The sequence below is a fragment of the Anopheles coustani genome, chromosome 3, assembly GCF_943734705.1.
Source record: "Anopheles coustani chromosome 3, idAnoCousDA_361_x.2, whole genome shotgun sequence".
In the NCBI taxonomy this organism is placed as follows: Eukaryota; Metazoa; Arthropoda; class Insecta; order Diptera; family Culicidae; genus Anopheles; species Anopheles coustani.
Window position 1 is genome coordinate 40,939,521 of NC_071288.1, and position 17,656 is coordinate 40,957,176.

The 17,656-nt window shown below is 46.4% G+C and overlaps 1 protein-coding gene across 2 annotated transcripts in view; it reads right to left on the reverse strand.

Moving 5' to 3' along the window:
- The window catches only part of LOC131261103 (hemicentin-1), a 199,016-nt gene that overhangs the window by 13,732 nt on the left and 167,628 nt on the right, over window positions 1–17,656 (reverse strand). Inside the window, exons 4-6 of one of the 2 annotated variants that reach the window (XM_058263019.1) lie at window positions 11,637–11,758; window positions 11,413–11,563; window positions 5,166–5,263 (exon numbers count right to left, since the gene is read on the reverse strand). In XM_058263019.1, coding sequence (XP_058119002.1) covers window positions 5,166–5,263; window positions 11,413–11,563; window positions 11,637–11,758 — 371 coding nt within the window. Of the gene's footprint in view, window positions 1–5,165; window positions 5,264–11,412; window positions 11,567–11,636; window positions 11,759–17,656 lie in introns of both variants that reach the window. The other variant, XM_058263020.1, reaches the window with a different exon arrangement.

Here is a 17,656-nt window from a genome sequence, read left to right on the forward strand (position 1 = left end):
CCCACCGATGATTGAAATAGCTCAACAACTGTTTTCTCTAACTCATCTCCTTTACTTTATGAGTTTACCTATAACTCATCTGACTTTGTCTCTAACCCAATTGAGTTTATCTCCAGCTGAAATTGGGAATTAAGAAATAAATGGTGGTTATACTACATTTTACAACTCCAAAACTCAAAAACATTTATATTTTTGTATGCTTTAAAGCTACTCTTATGTATTTTTGAAGAATTTTGCGTGTATTTTTTATACGTACATGTATGTCAACTAAGAAGGCTGCATTGTGGTGTTTAAGTCAGTGGTATAAATGCACTCTTTTAGCTATCAAGTGACATTGGTTGATCTAAGCTAGTACGTTTATGGCACCTAGTTAAACACCACAATGCTGCCTTCTTAGTTGACATACGTTTGAATGTACATCAAAAAATTATAAGAAAAATCATGCAATAAGAATAACTTAAAAGCATACAAAAATAATTTGTTTATTGTTCTTGGAGTTTTACAATGCAGCATAACCACAATTACTTTGTTTATTCCTCGGTTTGCGGATTAAGACAAACCCAAATGGGTTAGAAACAAAGTCAGATAAGTTAGAGCCAATAGTCGATGAGGTATTTCAAAACAAAGTGCGTTAGAGACAAAATCACCCTATTTCGAGGCAAAGTTGTCTGGCAACGCCTGTAAGATTCACACTTGATCAGTGTTTATTAAGGCTCTGTCGGATGTATAACAATATTACAAGCTTGTTTTTGTTAATATCTTAGTTAAATAGTTGGCTCAGAATATTTTATATAATATCAGAGTATGCGCACCAAAACTTTTTCACAGAACAATAGAACAAAATACATTGAATTTACATATTTTCTATTCAACGGAAAGCACTGTAAAATCACGTTCATTGCAAACGAAAACAATCACATTAATAGATTCGTTGACTAGACCAGCTTGCTTCTACCTCTGATGACACATGCTCCGAATCGGAACCCCTTTGGCTTAACACCGGCTGAGCGCATGTTTGCATCCGACGTATGAACCCCGTGTATCGCACATCATTATCAGCAACTCATCAGCTGTAATAGCAACTGTATCGCCACGTACACGAACACTTCCCAGCGAGCAGTCGGGCGAAACGTTCACTTCCTTCCAGGTTTATCTGAGATTCAGGATGCTTCAGCATGCTGTTGCCGATGGGTAGTGAGACACCGGACAATTACCTTGCTTCAAGCGGGAAGGCGCTAAATGGCTGCCCTTCGGTAGGATAACCCTAGTGACGACGTACGGTAGATCGGTGCATCGGTTTGTTGCTGCGTCATTGCTCGCCGGACGAAACCAGACGAAGGATTATGAAATTAATTTATCAACACAATGCCCGATTTTCTCCCCGATACGCGTTAAAACAGAGCCTGGGTTAAGGGTGCAAGCCAAAGGAACATGGCAAGGATCGGGTTGAAACCGCAACTTCGAAGGCATCTGTTAGTGAAAGCACGTCATCGTGGCTAGAGATCAACCTCGAGGTATCCCTGATTCGGTGAACGGAAGAAAGGCTGATTCCTGACCGGAAAGGACTTGTGAAAGGAAAATAAAATTGCAAGCCACGTCGCTGCAGCCACCGTCTATTATGGCCACTCGAATGGCTGAAGGAGCATCAATATTACTCTATTATGAATTTTAATTACACTTCAGTGTCGGGTGCCACCCTCCCCCGAACCGAAGCGAATGCACCGGCGGAACGGGAAAGGCGGTGAAAGTTGTTCACTTTTCCGCCCCATGTTCAGCCCATGTTGCCGGCCAACATCCAACGTTTCAGAGGAACGACGCTGGAAGGACAGCATGCGAATCGTTGAGATTGAAGTGGGCCTATGATTACATGCTCAATGTGCGCCCCTGTTGCATGTACCACTCCTGCTGGGTGGACGGAAACGAGGCGCGGGAAGGACGATGGGGTTATTTTCCTGCTCTTGACTTTTTCTGCAGTCCTTCGGCGCTGTTGAAGCCGTGTACTGCACTCGAGTAGTGCCTAGCTCGAGGGCACGCCTCGTGTCGGACGTCGCTAGGCGGAGGTAGCCGCGCTTGCACCACTCGAAAAACAGAGCGCTCCAGTCGAGGGTAAAATTGATGACAAGGATGCTACTCACATCGGGCGGACGCAAAGTGAACGCACCAATTAGAAAATTGAACCCACTCAGCAGAACTGGCCCAGCCTGGAACGGATCGGTGCTACGGAACGGGTGGCGGTCACTTATCAGCCGCATCAGCAGCCCGTTTCCTTACACGTCAGTTTGCCAGCAGCAGCAGCGACTTCACCTCCACACGAGAAAATCGGTTTGCATTAATCAAATTGACGGATGGGAACGGGGCGCATTTCGTTCGCCCGTGGTTAAAAGCAGCATAAATTTGTGATGTGCCATAAAATTGAACTGAACAACGCGCCAGGACTTTCCGAGGAGCTTAGATTTGCCACCCCTTCCCCACCCCCTCCCTCCCACAAACTAGTCACCCCGAGCTGTGGTTTTCATCTTGTCTTGCAGACGCTCCGAAAACTTTTACGATCGATCACCATTTTTTGGTGAAAAATTTTCCACACCAGCTGTTTGTGCTGCAAGCGCATGAGTTTATGCTGGCCATGTTTGCCGAAACCATCGGCAGCATTATCGCGTCGAAGCAGCATGTTTTGGCGGTGGACGAAGGTTCTCTGTCGATGCTCAGACTTGCGACGCTTTAATAAAACTTTTGCGAATTTGAACGAGAATGGGAGCGTAAAGTTTCAACAGAGATAAATATGCAACGAGAACGAAGCTTCATATTTGATCTGACGAAAACACACAATGGGGTAGACTAGTGTTTGTCTCTACGGTTGATGAAAGCTCGTTGTTATTTATTGAATTTATCTTTTAGTTTTAAATTTCACTTTATCTGGAACGATCAAATGTACAAGCATTTTCAAGCTCGACCATTTCATTACTTGATTGGTTCCGATGTTCGTGTTGAGAGGAACTAAAAAGTGCATCGAGTCATCGGCTCTTGAACAACGTACGATTTGCATCATGTTTCCGAACCTGACTCTCTATCTAAATATTTAAAATTCCTTTGTTCCCTGCCCCGCCCCGATCCGGAAAGCCATTCGATGCGGGGTTGTCGAGAAATTAAAATTCAATTTGTAGTACAGCCCTAATAGAATTTGAAAAGTTGCCATGTGAGCGTTACGAGTGTTTTTTTTTCCAAGCCGCGCACATATTGGAGCGCATTTGACCCGAGTCCGTTCGAATTTGGGGAAACCGAATATCGAAACTCAATAGCCAATCATTCAAATCTGCTGCACAAGTTGCAGCACTGAGTGGTTTGACATAAAACTGAAGAGGTTTCCCCCTACCGTCGGCCAGTTTCCACTTTGCCATCAAAGCTTCCCCCATCGACTTTCATCGCCGGGAGTTCCATAAAATAATAGAAAAAACATGTTACCAAAAGATCGTCCTCTTAAATTGGATTACCCGGATGGAAGGAGGAAGAAAAGAAAGTTTTCCCCCAAAGCACTCGGAGCGGAGGTTTGTGGCTGGCAGTTTTTTCCTTTTCACCGTTCGAGTTCGATATAGAATTACCTTTTTCGCACCGGGTTTTCTTGCCTTTCCGGGCCCCAAGATGGTGGAGCTGATGGCGATTTCCCATTCGTCTAGCAGTTTGAGGCAAGACGTTCCGTCCACCGGGCCACATGTCAGGAACGATTGTGGGTTTGTTTCTTTTTGCTCTTGCTGCTGAATCGTGCTTCAAATTGAGATTGGCCAGACGGAATGGAGAAGAAAAGCGAGAACACCAAGACTAGACTTCGACGGGCAACCGAAGCATGGCATGATAGGAGTCAATTTTCACACCAGGCTAGAACCCATTCCTTCGTGCACCTTTTCCAACGCACGCAGATGAGTGTCGAGTTAAATTCATCCACACACACTCCCACTCACACACATACACACACTTACCATTTGCTGCGGCCGATTGATCCGCCTCAAGAGCGCCTAGTTTGATTACCACTTGCGCCCGGACCTCCCGCTGCGAGTCTAAGGCCGCTGGCCACACTTTCCGTTTGTCAGGTGCGGGGCAAACAGTGTTTTTATTTAACCTCCATCACACTTCCTTCGCCAGGAGCTTGGACGAACCTGACTGAAATACCAAAAACGGGCCACGGCACCGGGCGAGGCTGTGTCTTTCGCCACATCGGCCATCCCGACCGAAATAAAGTGGTCCATTTTCATTCAATTCAGCCAACTTTTACTCCCCCCGGGTTCCTCCAGGTTCGGAGCGCTTTGAGTTCGAGTTTCATCATCATTGCGTAGGAGAGCGAGATACGCTCGATGATCCAGTTACGGCCAATCTCATCACGGGGAAACAGTTTTGTCCCCAAGCGGTTGGCAATGGGCTTTCCGAGTCGAAGTGTGTGCTTCGAGACGGTCGCTGAAGCGCAATGGCCGGTGCGTGCCGGTGTGAGTGAAAAAATATGATATGTTTTTGCCATTTTCTTCCCCCCTCCTCCCATACCGCACACCTGCCACCCGGGCCAGGTGTGGCACGTGCGAAGCCATGCGTTCGGTTCGAAGGGCGAATGAATGACCGGGCGTCTCCATTTCGTGGTGGAAACAGTTTGGACCGTTACCGGTGAGAGAGCAAGCAATCACTCAATCGTATTAGAGTTGTTTGATAAATGTTCCGGGACGCAGAGGGAATTTTAATAACAGGCTAAATCGCTCCTCACTTTTCTCGTTCGGGTTTTGTCTTTTACTTCCTCCATAAGGTCCGGAGCTAGTGTTAAATGCGGGGTGGGCCTATTTCCACACACGCGGTGCATGTGTGGGGGATGTGAATTTTCAAACTCACTTGTTGCCCGGCCCCGGTGCGGATGACATCCTTCCGAATTCTTTCGCGTCCGACGTAAGTGATTTTCCCCCCGAAGCGTAATTCTAATTTGATAAATGCTACGTGACTTATTTCATTAAACCCAGCAGCACATTCCCAAAACAGGGAAAGCACTGCATGTAGAGAGCTGACGTAAAAACCAAAGTGAGGGTACGCAAAAAAAAAACAAAATGGAACGGAATAATCCCCGATTCGGAAAAGAAAATCGACGGCAAAGCTGATGCTGTTGCCGTTCCGTATTTCCAATTTACAGATGGACTTACCGTCGGTTGCGGATCCGCGTGCACGATACACTCCAGCTGCGCCTCGAACCCCTCGCCCGAGTGGATCCACGACTTTTCCACGCTGATATCCGGCGGATCTGGAATGAAAGTTGAATGAGAAAACATACCCCTCGGTCAGTGAGTTTCGGTGGCGAAAAGCGGGTTTGGCAAACGGGAGCATTAAAATCAATCAATCAGTTTTCGTTTTCGCAGCCGGCCCTCCTCCCCTCGGAATGGATTGCTGTACGGTCGCGTAGGGGAGGGAGGGGGAGGTGGTGAAACACGGGAAGCGAATGGAATGGGGATGGCTAATAAAAATACTGCTTTTAATCAAGAGTTCGCTTCGGTGATGGACATGCTGGTAGCGATTTATCAGCAAACGATTGCGTGGAAAATGAAGCCAGAATCGGAGCGCGGGGGGCTTTCATCGAATGTTGCGACCATTGCGGCCTACCGTTAGGCTGTATTTCGCACACCACCTGACCCCCCCCCTCTTTCCCGGGAATGCGCATTCGCTACGGGAGTCAATTGTGTTGAGTAATATTTCATTGAATGCATCATTATGTTCGTTGCAGGAACCGTATGGTAGCTGGTTGTTTCATTTAAATGCATTTCAATGATGCATTCGCGATTAACTGGCGAAAAAACACACCCGCACCACCACCACCACCAATGCACGGTAGGCCTCCGCTTTCTTGCTGAACATAAACTTTGCGGTGAATCAATGCCAAACTCATGTGTCAACTGTCATGCTGGCCGGTGGAAATGGAAACGAATTGTATGCATACCGGGCCAAATTTGGCTGCATTGAAATGGTGTAGGTGGGGTTTTGATTGGAAGTGGGGGGCTGCATACCACTATATGACGGAAACAAAGCAAATCATTAGTATACGTAACTGAAATGAACGTTGAAATTGACAAGGTTATTTTAAACACACTTTAGTTCAAGAAGTATGGTTGCAGAACAAATTATATTTGAATTTCAACATTGATAGCATGGTCATAAATCTAATATGTGTGACTCAGCATTTCACTAAAACAGGGATCGGTAAACGTTTCCGGAAAAGTTAAAATCCCGAAAATGAGAGAAAAATAGCACAAATGATAGTTCAATGTTTGAAAAATAATGCTACATCAATTTTAAATTGATTATCAATTTTCCAAATATTAAAGGTACTTAAAACTGTGATGTAAGGTAATATATTTAATGTTTTATTTTTTATCGATTTTAGTTATGTGGTATTAATTTAGTTAATTTTGCACATTTTAAACAATTTTTTTTTCTTTTACTCTACTCAAATGACTTTACCATATTATGAAGTACTCTCAGTAACAAAGCTATTTCAGCTTCTTAATAATTTGGGTACTGTGAGTCATATTTTATTCGGTAATGTAAATTGTATTTAATGAATGTAGCTATTGATGTTGTAAAGGAAACATGTTATTTTGCCACTGGATTCTTAATGAGATTCACGAGACAGGTAAATATCAAAAAATCGTCTGATATTTAACTACTCATTTAACATTTTTAATGTTCATTTTTGTCAAAAATTACAAATGAATCGTGAACAAATCCGACAACTATTGAGACTGTTTTTAGTACATTTTTAACACACATTAACATTTTTTTAAGGGTCAGATAAAATTAACTATCAGGTCGGATATGGCCTGCGTCCCGGAATTTGCCGACCCCTGCCCTAAAATATTGATCATTTATCAAGTATAATAACTAATTGCACGTGGCTTCACCGGCAAAATTTCAAATAACAAAAATTCTATAAAATATCATTTGGGTATTCAGGGTTTTTGTTTCTCTCACTGAAGAGATCGAAACGGAACGAACATTTTTCCTATTTTCATTTCATTTCATTTCAATATTTTAATCGGTTTTTAACCAGAATTAATTGAAGCTATGAAGGGATTGATTAAGTTGGAATCAGAGGAATTCATACTGATTTCAATAAAAGCAGTTTAAGTGAAACTACTGAAATGAGTCCACCAACAGGTAGCATAAATCAGTAAAACATTCGATAACGCTGAACTCATGGTTATTTTTAATTTATTTTTTAGGTTTGTACCACTTCAAAACAAATCAAATGTTGCATAAACGTTCCTCATTTAACCACCGCGCAAGCCGCCTGTTTACGATGTTTAATACCCTTTGTGGAATCGCTTCATCGACCCATTTCGACCAGCGCTGCGAAACAATCAGCATCCAGCGCTTATCGTTGGCAGAATGAGAATGTGAAAAGCGTTCCTCTGGGTCCAATTGTCCCGCCGTTGTATAAATGGTTCCAACTCTGCAGGGAGCGACTTACGCCATTGGTCGCCCCACGTCTTCGGCCCCTCGCGGTTCATTAACGCGGATCGAAGGGAAGCTGATTATTTCCCATCGATCGTTGCCTGCGCCACCGGGCCAGAACGGGGCGTCCAGATTTAAGCGTTTACGCGACTGCGAGCCCGTTCGGCCGTTCATTCCGGGCCACCGGAACCGGGCCGGGCCCGTATGCCAGATGAATAAATGATACGCATCCGTTGGCCGAGTCGAGCGACCGCGGCACCCACCGGTCGGCCGGAAGGAAGCTGCAGCGAGAGCATGGCCTCGGGCAGTGAGTGTGTGTTTGAGCGTGTGTGGGGGAGTTGATAAAAAATTCAATCTCACTCTCGCCGCCGGGAAGCTGGCGATTTCACGCAGCCGGACAGCGAATTCCGTAGTGGCAATTTTTGATACGGAAGCCATAAACACTCCCCCCCTCGCTCCGAGCACGACCAGCTCTGGCAGAGCACGCTGGTTGGAGCTGGAATTGGAGCTGCATATTTTATGGCACGCCGCCGATTCGCGGCAGTCGATTGTCTAATCCGATCAGCGCACGCCCCCGGGTTTCATCGTATCGATGTGGTAAATTTAATTAGCGCATTCCCCGCTCGGAAAAGTGCTCTGGTGCATGTGTGCCATGCGCTGCAAGGAATGCACACTCTTGGCTTGGCCCCACCATGCAGCCGGTGCTTGAGAGCGAGGGCTAAATAGTTTGATTTACGGTGCGTCTGTTGGGTGGTGGTGTTTATCTGGGCGGAATGGGGTAGGAAAATCACGGGTGTGCAGCCAGACGCAGCACACTTGTGCCGCAAGAAATATTTTCCACGAGCCGGCGGGGAGCAGGGGACGAAAGGGAGAATTGAGGTGCAGTCGTGTTTGGCAGTTGAAGCAGCGATGCTTAAACAAATACTCTCGCTTCGGTTTAGAATGGCGACGGGAGCTCTATAAGGAGCAGCCTTTTGCCAATTTGCAGTTGCCCCGTTTTCAGCAAAAGGCGAAAATGCTTTCCTCACACTGAAAATCGTAACGTGGTAAGAAGGGATCCAGCAAGGGGAGCTCCACTACGTGTCAATCATCGGTGCCACACGCACAAACGGACGAATGAACTCAATTAGCCCGATGGCTATCCAATTCAAAAGTTGCCAACTTCCGGTCGCGGAAAACACACCCACCAACATCCGCGCTTAACAAGGCCACGCAATGCAAACACACCGGCATGCGAAATCTCTTCTTGGGTAGGTGCATATCGAGCAGAGGGGAAGGGGAACCGTGCCGAACTCGGGAGTAATCGCAAGCATGGTGGAAAGAAGGTCAAAAGTCACGCCGGCTGAAAGAGTTGGTGCACCGGTACAGCACCGTCAATCACCCGACGGTGAGTTGGGGTTTTACGCAACTTCCGGCTCCACAAAAGTTTTGCGATACATCTACAATATCTTCGGGTTGGCCAAGCGGTTCGCATTCAGAGGTCCAATACGTGGCGCAAATCATTTACTCCATGTCGATGTGATGGATGGAGCTGTTGTGGAAGGATTAATTAAACATTGACAGCTTGTTAGGCATTCGGTCGGTTTAACACAAATCACGCCACATATCAAAAGGTAACCAAATATGATGAATCATTTTGTTTCATCAATAAAAAGTGAAATGAACAAAATGGACAACCAAAACGAGCCCAGTGTTTCGAGTTAATACCCCGAAATGCTTAATTGCGAGCGGTAAACGTTACGAAAAATTGATTAACCGGACGGTAGAGTGTTTGATTGCACCGATAAGAAATGTTGCATCCGGGCAATAAATGAAATTAATTGTGGATCGATAAGCTTGTAATTTACCATCCCATAACAGACTGGATTGGGGTTGCTGCTATAGGGTGAAGCGAGGAATGCGAATTTCAATCATAAATGATTGTTTGTTTCACTTTTGAATTCATGTTTAAATTGCTATTGAATTATGCACCACGGTGGTTTCATGTTCGGAGTGCAGCTGAGGTCGAGGTGGCAAATATTATCAACGCGAACCTATGGTTTTGCCTCACCCAAGGGTGTAGGGATAACGTAGGAAAGGTTGTGTAAACAGTTGTGCTAAAACATTTTAAGTTAAAAAACGTTCCAGCAGATTTGTTCATTCAATTGGTGCAGTGACTATTGATATGTTTTGTAATTTTTAAAAGTAAAACCAATAGTATGACAAAACTTTTATGCTTGAACAATTATTAAATTTAATTTATTCCCAGCTTTAAAAATGATTCTCATCATGTCATCGTAATTAATTAACAATGCCATATTCAGTTTTTAGAATCATTCGAAGCTATTACAAGCTTAGTTGTAGTGAGGTGTTTGTGCTTTATTTGCTCAGAGAAAGCAAAGGGATTCTACTGGAAAGCACAGTAACTAAGTAACACAGAATTGGTAAGTAACAAATAAATTTGATCAATGAAACAAAGTAAAATTAGAAAAATTTATAAAGCGAAACACGCGCTTTTAAAATAATTTATTGTGATAGTAACATACTTTATGGCATAGTTATTTTGTGTAAGAAGCCACAACATATTGAGCTCACTTTTCAGTGCAGGAATAAAAAATTCGATTTTTTTTCAATTCTGCAAAGTCTTATTGGTATGAGTAACATTGCGCATCATAGTCGATGTCACAATTCTAATATTGATGATTCGAAAGTAAGGAAAACTTTTTATGCTAATGCTAATGTATATTTTCACTGCATGAACAGTTTTGCTTACTTTTGTACTGTCAATATTAGAATTGTGTAAACATAAGGGCCCATTCCTGTTGCAATTAAGTTGATTGTACATTATAACATAAATCAACCATATGAAATGTGATTTTCATATGAAATCAATAGAAGGGCAATGCATAATACTCCATTACCAAACTGCGTCAGGCAATTAAAAAATAAAAACACATTGTGTTAGCCAAACCCAACGAAACGTTCTTTGGAAGTTTATTCCGCACTTTTCCTAGATGGAAAATGTTGCCGTTTGTAGAATATTATTCAATTCCATTCCAGCGGTGACTGAAATTAATTGCAACTGTAACGCAAACAAAACGAACGGTAGACGGATGGAAGATTAAAGAATGTTCCACAACCTTTCCTAAGTTTTCAGCGTACATAACATTAAAAAAAAAGACCACCGCGGATGGGAAGTGTTTTCCCATTTTACATCATTCAGTTCCAGAGAAAACTAATAGAATTGTGCCGGTAAGAAAAGTCTCCGCTTCGCTGCACCGTCGGGCAGCACAAAAAGCAGTCAAATCGTGTTGCAAGTTCACCCAGCCGGCGCAGTTGCATGCAATGGGTACCGGGAAGCCTCGGTCCGTACATCCAATTATGCCCGATCGTACGGTTTGCCTCTTCTCACCCTCCCCACCCCCGTATTTGAGGACCTCGCTGTTCGCGCATATCGCGAAGAAGGAAGAAACTGTGCGAGAAAAAAAAAGTCCCACCATAATATATTTTAATGTATACGCTCCCGTTTCCGCTTCGGGGTGTCGGTGGAACGAACGATTCGTGACTGGAACGGCGACCACATTCGCGAGGAATGGAATGTGCAAGGAATGGGCGGGAAAACTCTACGGAACAGACCTCGCCTCCTTGCAATGTGCGGCGCTCGGGAGAAACAAAAATGCCAAAATAATAATGTGATACTTTATTTCAGCTTAAGAAGGTTATTAAACTGGCTTCCGCTGGCGGCGGGCGAGGGACGGAGCGCGGTGCGGGACCAGGATCAGGATGTACCGCCCAAAGGCCATGCCATCTCGTGGCTGATTTATGCCCCGTCGCTCCGGCCGTTCCGTGGCACCGAATCGGTTGAGAGCAGAAGCATTACGGGTCGTATAATTTGAAATTATGCCTTCGGGAGGGCGGACGGTGGCTCCTTGGAGCAAAGGGGGAGTGGGGATAAGAAATACTTACACAACACGTCCAGCCGCATGTCCACGGTGACCGGATCACCGACACTGTTGTCCGCGGTGCACTGATACACGCCGGCCTGCTGACGTTCGACGCGCTCCAGCGACAGGACGGGTCCTTCGCCGATCTTGGCCGCCGATTTTCCGGCACCACTCTGCTGGGAAGAATGCGAGAATGAAGGTTGTACACAATTTGGGGAGGAAGGAGTAAGCGATGAGGCTACTTACGCGTTTGGTCCAGTAGATGGATGGGACCGGATTACCGGACGCTTTACACTCGAGCGTAACGGCGCCGCCTTTGCGAGCTGTCACCTGGCCCGTCGGTGGGATGGCGCGGACACTCGGTGGCACTGGAAAGAAGGAAGAGAAAACAAATGAAACACCCGGTATTATTAAAAGCAGAACCAAAAACCAAACCGAGCAAATAAAGTGCCCGAGATGACAAACCATCGTTCATTTATTATTCTGACCAGCCGCCAAGCATGTCACAAAAACCCGGACGGATGAATGGGTAAAATCCGTTTCCTATAAATACGGTTAAAAGCTTTCCGTACTTATCCTAAATTTTACTACTGTCGGCCAGCGGTCCGGGCGATCCGAACCGATGCCTGAAATGTGTACATCCTCATGAACCGAACCGGCATCGAGCCATGTGCCTCAGGCAATGGACTCCGCCGGACGTTCGGTTTCTAAATTGAGATGAATAGTTAATGCGGCTGTCCCAGTGCGCTCATACACCTGAGCTACGAGGTAGCCACCGGCCCTCCCCTGTACCTATCCACCCTTTTCTACACACCCGCCATTGGCCCATCTCACTCAAAAAGGAGCTGTCAGAAATCCATTAAACTAATTTACGTCGATAATACAGCCCCACACAGCCGAATCCGATTCGGATCTTCGGGAATGGCGTGGGTCGGGGAGTGGAATTAAGCAGAGGGTGGGGTGATTTTACGTTCAGACGCGGCCAGGAGGACGGGGGAGGCATGCGACCGGCTGTCATTAATTTGCGGCGGCATGCATGCAATAGTTATGAGGCCTCCCTGAGAGGTGTTTAAACATTGCGCTTCCACCCTTTCCCCCTTTGCTAACGCCAACGCCACCGTTTCTCCTCCCCCTAGCAGCCGGGTCTTGGGTCTGAAGCTGAAGGCAACTGATTGATTCGGTTGAAAAATGGGCAAAATGGTTGGCCATTAGGAAAAACCCACCCGGCATAAATATCGTCGCCCCGGCTGAATGTGCCGTCGTTGGAAATTTATTATCCACCTTCCTGGGACGAGCGGGGTGGTGTGTGCTGGAGGAATGGTAGGGAATTTATTTTATTATTTCACGATAAAAAATCGCTCCCATTCATCCACCTGTTCACCGGGAGCTTTTGGCTTCTTCACTTCCCTGTTTTTTCCTTCCTAAATCCACCGGAGACTTCACAAACGCCCAGAGCGAGTCACATTTCCATCACGCCCATTTCACCCCCTTCCCGGGGTCAGGGGACGCTGGGACAAAACAAGACGTTGATTTATTCAAAACACGTGTTTTCCCAGTGTCCTTCCGGACGACTGCCCTGTGGAGGGAGGGTTGGGAGAACGCAAACGGGGTTTTTGTTGTGCCTGATTCCGGTTGATTTTCCCCAGGGAAGTGAATCAAACTTCCGGCAGTCCGAAGCTGGCCGACCGGGGTGGCAGGTGCAAGGCAGGGGAGAAAGAGTCGTCGTCCTTCAATTCCTTCCCTCGAAAGCCGATTCAGGGGATTCGGGTCCGAGCGGAAGACGAGAAGGGCTCCCCCAAAGGTCATCGGTTTTTCGCACCCCGGGAAAGCCTCGCGGGGTAGGGTTTGCTGAAGGCCGGTGTCGTAAGCGGTTTGACGACTGTCCGTAATCTAGATTTGTGCACGGTACGTGTTGGGCCACCAAAATGTTTTCCTTTTCCTTCCGTCGAACCTTTGTCCGCTTTCTTCTTTCCACCGGCTTTTTTTTGTTCCCAGGGAACATCGCTTCCATTGTCGCTCACCCGGAAGGTTGTTTGATTTTTGCGTCTCCAAAGGCATGGGGAGAGGAAGCAAGGGAATTCTAGGAAGAAATTAATCAAAGCATTTATTCCCCCGCCGCTCGGTACACTTTCTTCGGGATTCTTTCGCTCGGGCAGGGAGAGCCTGAAAAAAAGCAAACCGTCTCAGCATCTTCCTGTTTATTATCTCTGCTTGTCGTTAATCGAATCGATCGAACGGCGATCATTTGTCACAGTGCCATTAACAGTGGGAGCTGTTAAATTGATTTAGGATGATCAAACTCTCGATAGTAAGCATTTTCCCGTACCATAACGAAGGCGAATGAATGCTTTAAGAAGTCCATTTGCATGCCGTAATGATTTATGTGTTCTCGATGGGTAGACAATTCTTTTCTTTGTTTTAAAGAAACATCCATCGCAACGCTTTTTCGTTAAACGGTGAACGGAAGTTCTTTTGAATTATTTGAACATTACTATATTCCAGCAACCATCATACCAAATGGTATTGCATAAAAGCTGTCGGGGTGCAATAAATTTGGCAAAGAAATAGATCCATTTCCCGGTCGCTTGCAATGTGCAATGATTTATTGCCCGGGCAGCTGCAGCTGCGAAGGAAACGGAACCCGGCATTGTGCTGCTGTAAGTTTTAAAAAAACCTTCGCAGAAGCACGACCGCGAAAGGTGGGAAATAAAATGGCAACTACAAAGTTATGCTTTATAGTTTTCCCACCGACTGCGCCCTTGTTAATGGTGAAGCCTGGAAAAAAAAGTGTTGCATAAAAATGTCCATTCGTTGCGAATTAATAAATGCATCGCTTGCTTCCTTCGCACTCGCACGCAACGACCGTCGTCGGTCGCATTCGCTCGGTGACATGTGAGCGAAACAATAGTTCAAGTTTTATGTATTTCGTGAGAACAAAAGCGATTGCCAGCAGCCGGCGCGGGGAGCATAAACTTCGTCACGTGAAAGAAGCAACAATTGTTGCAAAATACATTCCGCAACCGGTGTAAACGCCCCGTATTCATAAATATTGATGAATTTGATCGACAATAGGATGCGATCGGTGTTGACGGGGTGGATTTTCGGTTTGGTTCTTTTGTTTCGTGAGATATTTTTATACGTTTTATGATTGCTTTTCGGTTTGCTCTATTTTGCGTGAGAAAACTTATTCCCGCGCGCCGCTCGGAGGGATCATTTATTGATGACGGGCGCCCAAGAATGGTGATGCACCGGAAAAACTTGTCACCACCGCCAGAACGGTCCCAAGCAGGGACCGGTTGGGGGGAAAAAACGCCGAAATATGGCCAACCCCGGGAAAACTATGACGAACACCGTGCGCGCGACAAGCTGCGAATCAAGTGTCATAAAATAAACGGGACACAATTCATAAAAAGCAAATGTGCGTGAGAGGCGCATAAAACGAAGCCCGTGCACGGACGCACGCACGCACGCACGGTGCGCCATAAACATGGAGCATACGTGAATACAATGGGTGCGATGTCCTTTTTTCACTCGGTTTCCTCCCATCCCGTCTCGTGCCGTACGAGCCCGTGGAGCACTGGGTGGAGCATAACAATACAACTTGAGCTGCTTCTGCCGGAATCGTCACCAGCGATAATAACACTGACGATGCTGATAATGTTCGCCGCGCGCGCGCGGGAAGGGGGTAAAGCGAGGACATGTTGACGTTGGACAATGATTATCCTGCCACTTTCGGCACGCTGAGCATCGAACACGCAGCGCAAGGGAGGGTGGCTTTTTACACTTATTTGCTGCCAGTCCGCATCCTCCCTCCAGGGCAAGGCCGTCGTGACACTGATGGGTATTTATTTCGTGTGTCTATGTGTTTGTGTGCACTGGAGTGAAGGCATCCCGGCGAGCGACATTTTCGGGGTGTTGTCCTATTTATGGTGCAACAGCGCCAGACATCGTTCGAGCGACAATAAAGCGGGCCCCATAATTATATGGCCGCCCGATAGAACCAACCTACGACAACCGGCGGCCGCCAGAGCGAGGGCCGGGAGCCGGGAAAGAATGCGGCAAAAATGTGGAACCCGAGACTCCGCCCTTTCGTGATACTGTGTGTGTGCGCATCCGGCGACGTTCCGAAGGTCCGACGAAGCGGATAATAAACGGGGGAACATGGTTGAAATAAATCCGGTATAGGTTTTTCCCCTTTTTTTTGAGTAGTGAAAAGTCTATAAAGCTGATGTGGATAGGAGTTTTCACAATAAAAAGGAGAAAAATTAGATCGCAAAACAACAGTTTGAATTTCAGACAAGAACATGGCGATCATTTTCAAACGAAAACATCGTGTATTTTGTTTGACATTCCTTTGGTAAAATAATAGTTTAAAGATCAACGTTTTCAAAACATTCAAATGGTTTCGTAATTCAAATTCAAATTGAAAATAAAAACGCACGAAAGTGAACAATGCGTCGAACAACAAGCCTACACAACCATCTGTTTTCGTGAACATTTCACTTAAGGTGGTTCATAAATAAATCACATTTTGTTTGCCTCAATGTACCTCAATGTACAGTGTCCCGGCCATATCGTGTGATTTAGATGATCTCCACCCGATTTGACTGCCATTCGTTTGGATTAACATCGTAGCCTCATAACCGTCCGTCCCGACTCACTCCACCCCACCGGCGCACAAGAAGTGCCAGTATATTATGTATTTAGCAGCTCGAGCGGGACAATTCCAGACACTCTCCGCGTCCAGAGGGCTCCTGAAACATCAAATCCCCACTCCATCATCGCGCGTGTCCTTCGACCGGATCAGTGAGACGGGGCGCCAGAAGGTGCAATAGGAATCGAATGAAATATACATGACACAAATGGACGGTCGCCCCGGGGGAGGGGTACACACAGGAACGGCACTGCGTCACACACCAACATCGGACGGAGTACCGCGGTCACTTCTTCCGGGCCGTTGGGAGTCCGTGATCGGGCCGGGGTCGACAGGAAACGACAACAGCTGGCGTAGTACACCGAGAGCGTCGGCCCGAGGCGCCCTGCGATAGTGATAATGGCAGTAATAAACAGTCGCACTCACAATGTTTTATGCTTTTTATTGCTGTCTCCGCTTGGAGGGGGTGTGGGGATGGGGAGGGGGCATATCCTGAACGAACACAAGTGAAGCGACGAAATGAATCGTTGCCAAAAACGAGCGAGGCCATCAAATTATATGGAGCACCGCTAGAACGCTTCTCGGTGGCGGGACTACGCTGTATTTCTGTGGAGTTCTAGTGTTTGTTCAAGTGTTTGCGACTTACACAAGCCCAAAAGTACCGGCACTAGTCGCAAGTGAACAGTTCATCGGTACTGGAGATATTATTGGCGCTCTCATACGCTGGAATCCGTCGTCCCCAAAAGCTGCTTATTTAGATGAAAAGCGACCATCCCTATCTAGGGGGCCATCTGCAAATCCTTTCTTCCTGGTCTGGCTGCTTCCGATGCAGTACTGCATTGCTTGACTGCAGCGTAAATACATTACTGTGTTCTGTGCCGCTGGTGGTGATGGTGGTGGCTTTTCTTCCGGGTTTTTGGCCCCCAGGTTTCAGAAATGCATCTAATTTCCACCACACTGTCTCGTACTCTCCGCTCGTTCCGTAACCACGAGGTTCAGTACGACGGCACAACAATACCCGAACCACAATTAATGGAGAGAAATTTCAACCAGTGCATTTACGACTCACCGCGCGAGAAGCAGATTTGAAAAACTTCCATAAAGATGTAGCTTTACCCTGCTGTTGTTGCTGCCGCTGTAAGTTGCCCTTTTTCCATCCCCACCCCGGCCAAACAAACAATACAACCCTCGCGGAGGGTGGCAGCGTTAACAAAACCATAATGCATTTTCACAGCTGCTGCCGCAGTATCGATGCATTGTGCAGGCGAGAAATTTGGACCGCGGGGTAGGAAACACGGCGACAGGCGACCGGGAGCAGCCCAACTTGGCGTTGTTAATTACGCTAATGTCGAAGGGCAAACTTCGCGAAGCTGGCTCTTTATTTACACAACAGCAGCAGCAGCAGCAGCAGCAGCGATGGGGTTGCAGTAAAGCAGAACAAAAACAAGCGAAACGATAGGGTTCGCATCGGGAAAATTTTCAAAATTGGAGCACTCGACAAAGTTTTCCCCCACCCAGCCGGGGAGCAGATGGCAAGCGAACGTCCATGGGGAATGAGGGGGAGGGGTTAAGGAAAAGAAATCTTAACAGATACCAACCCGAAAGCTAAGGG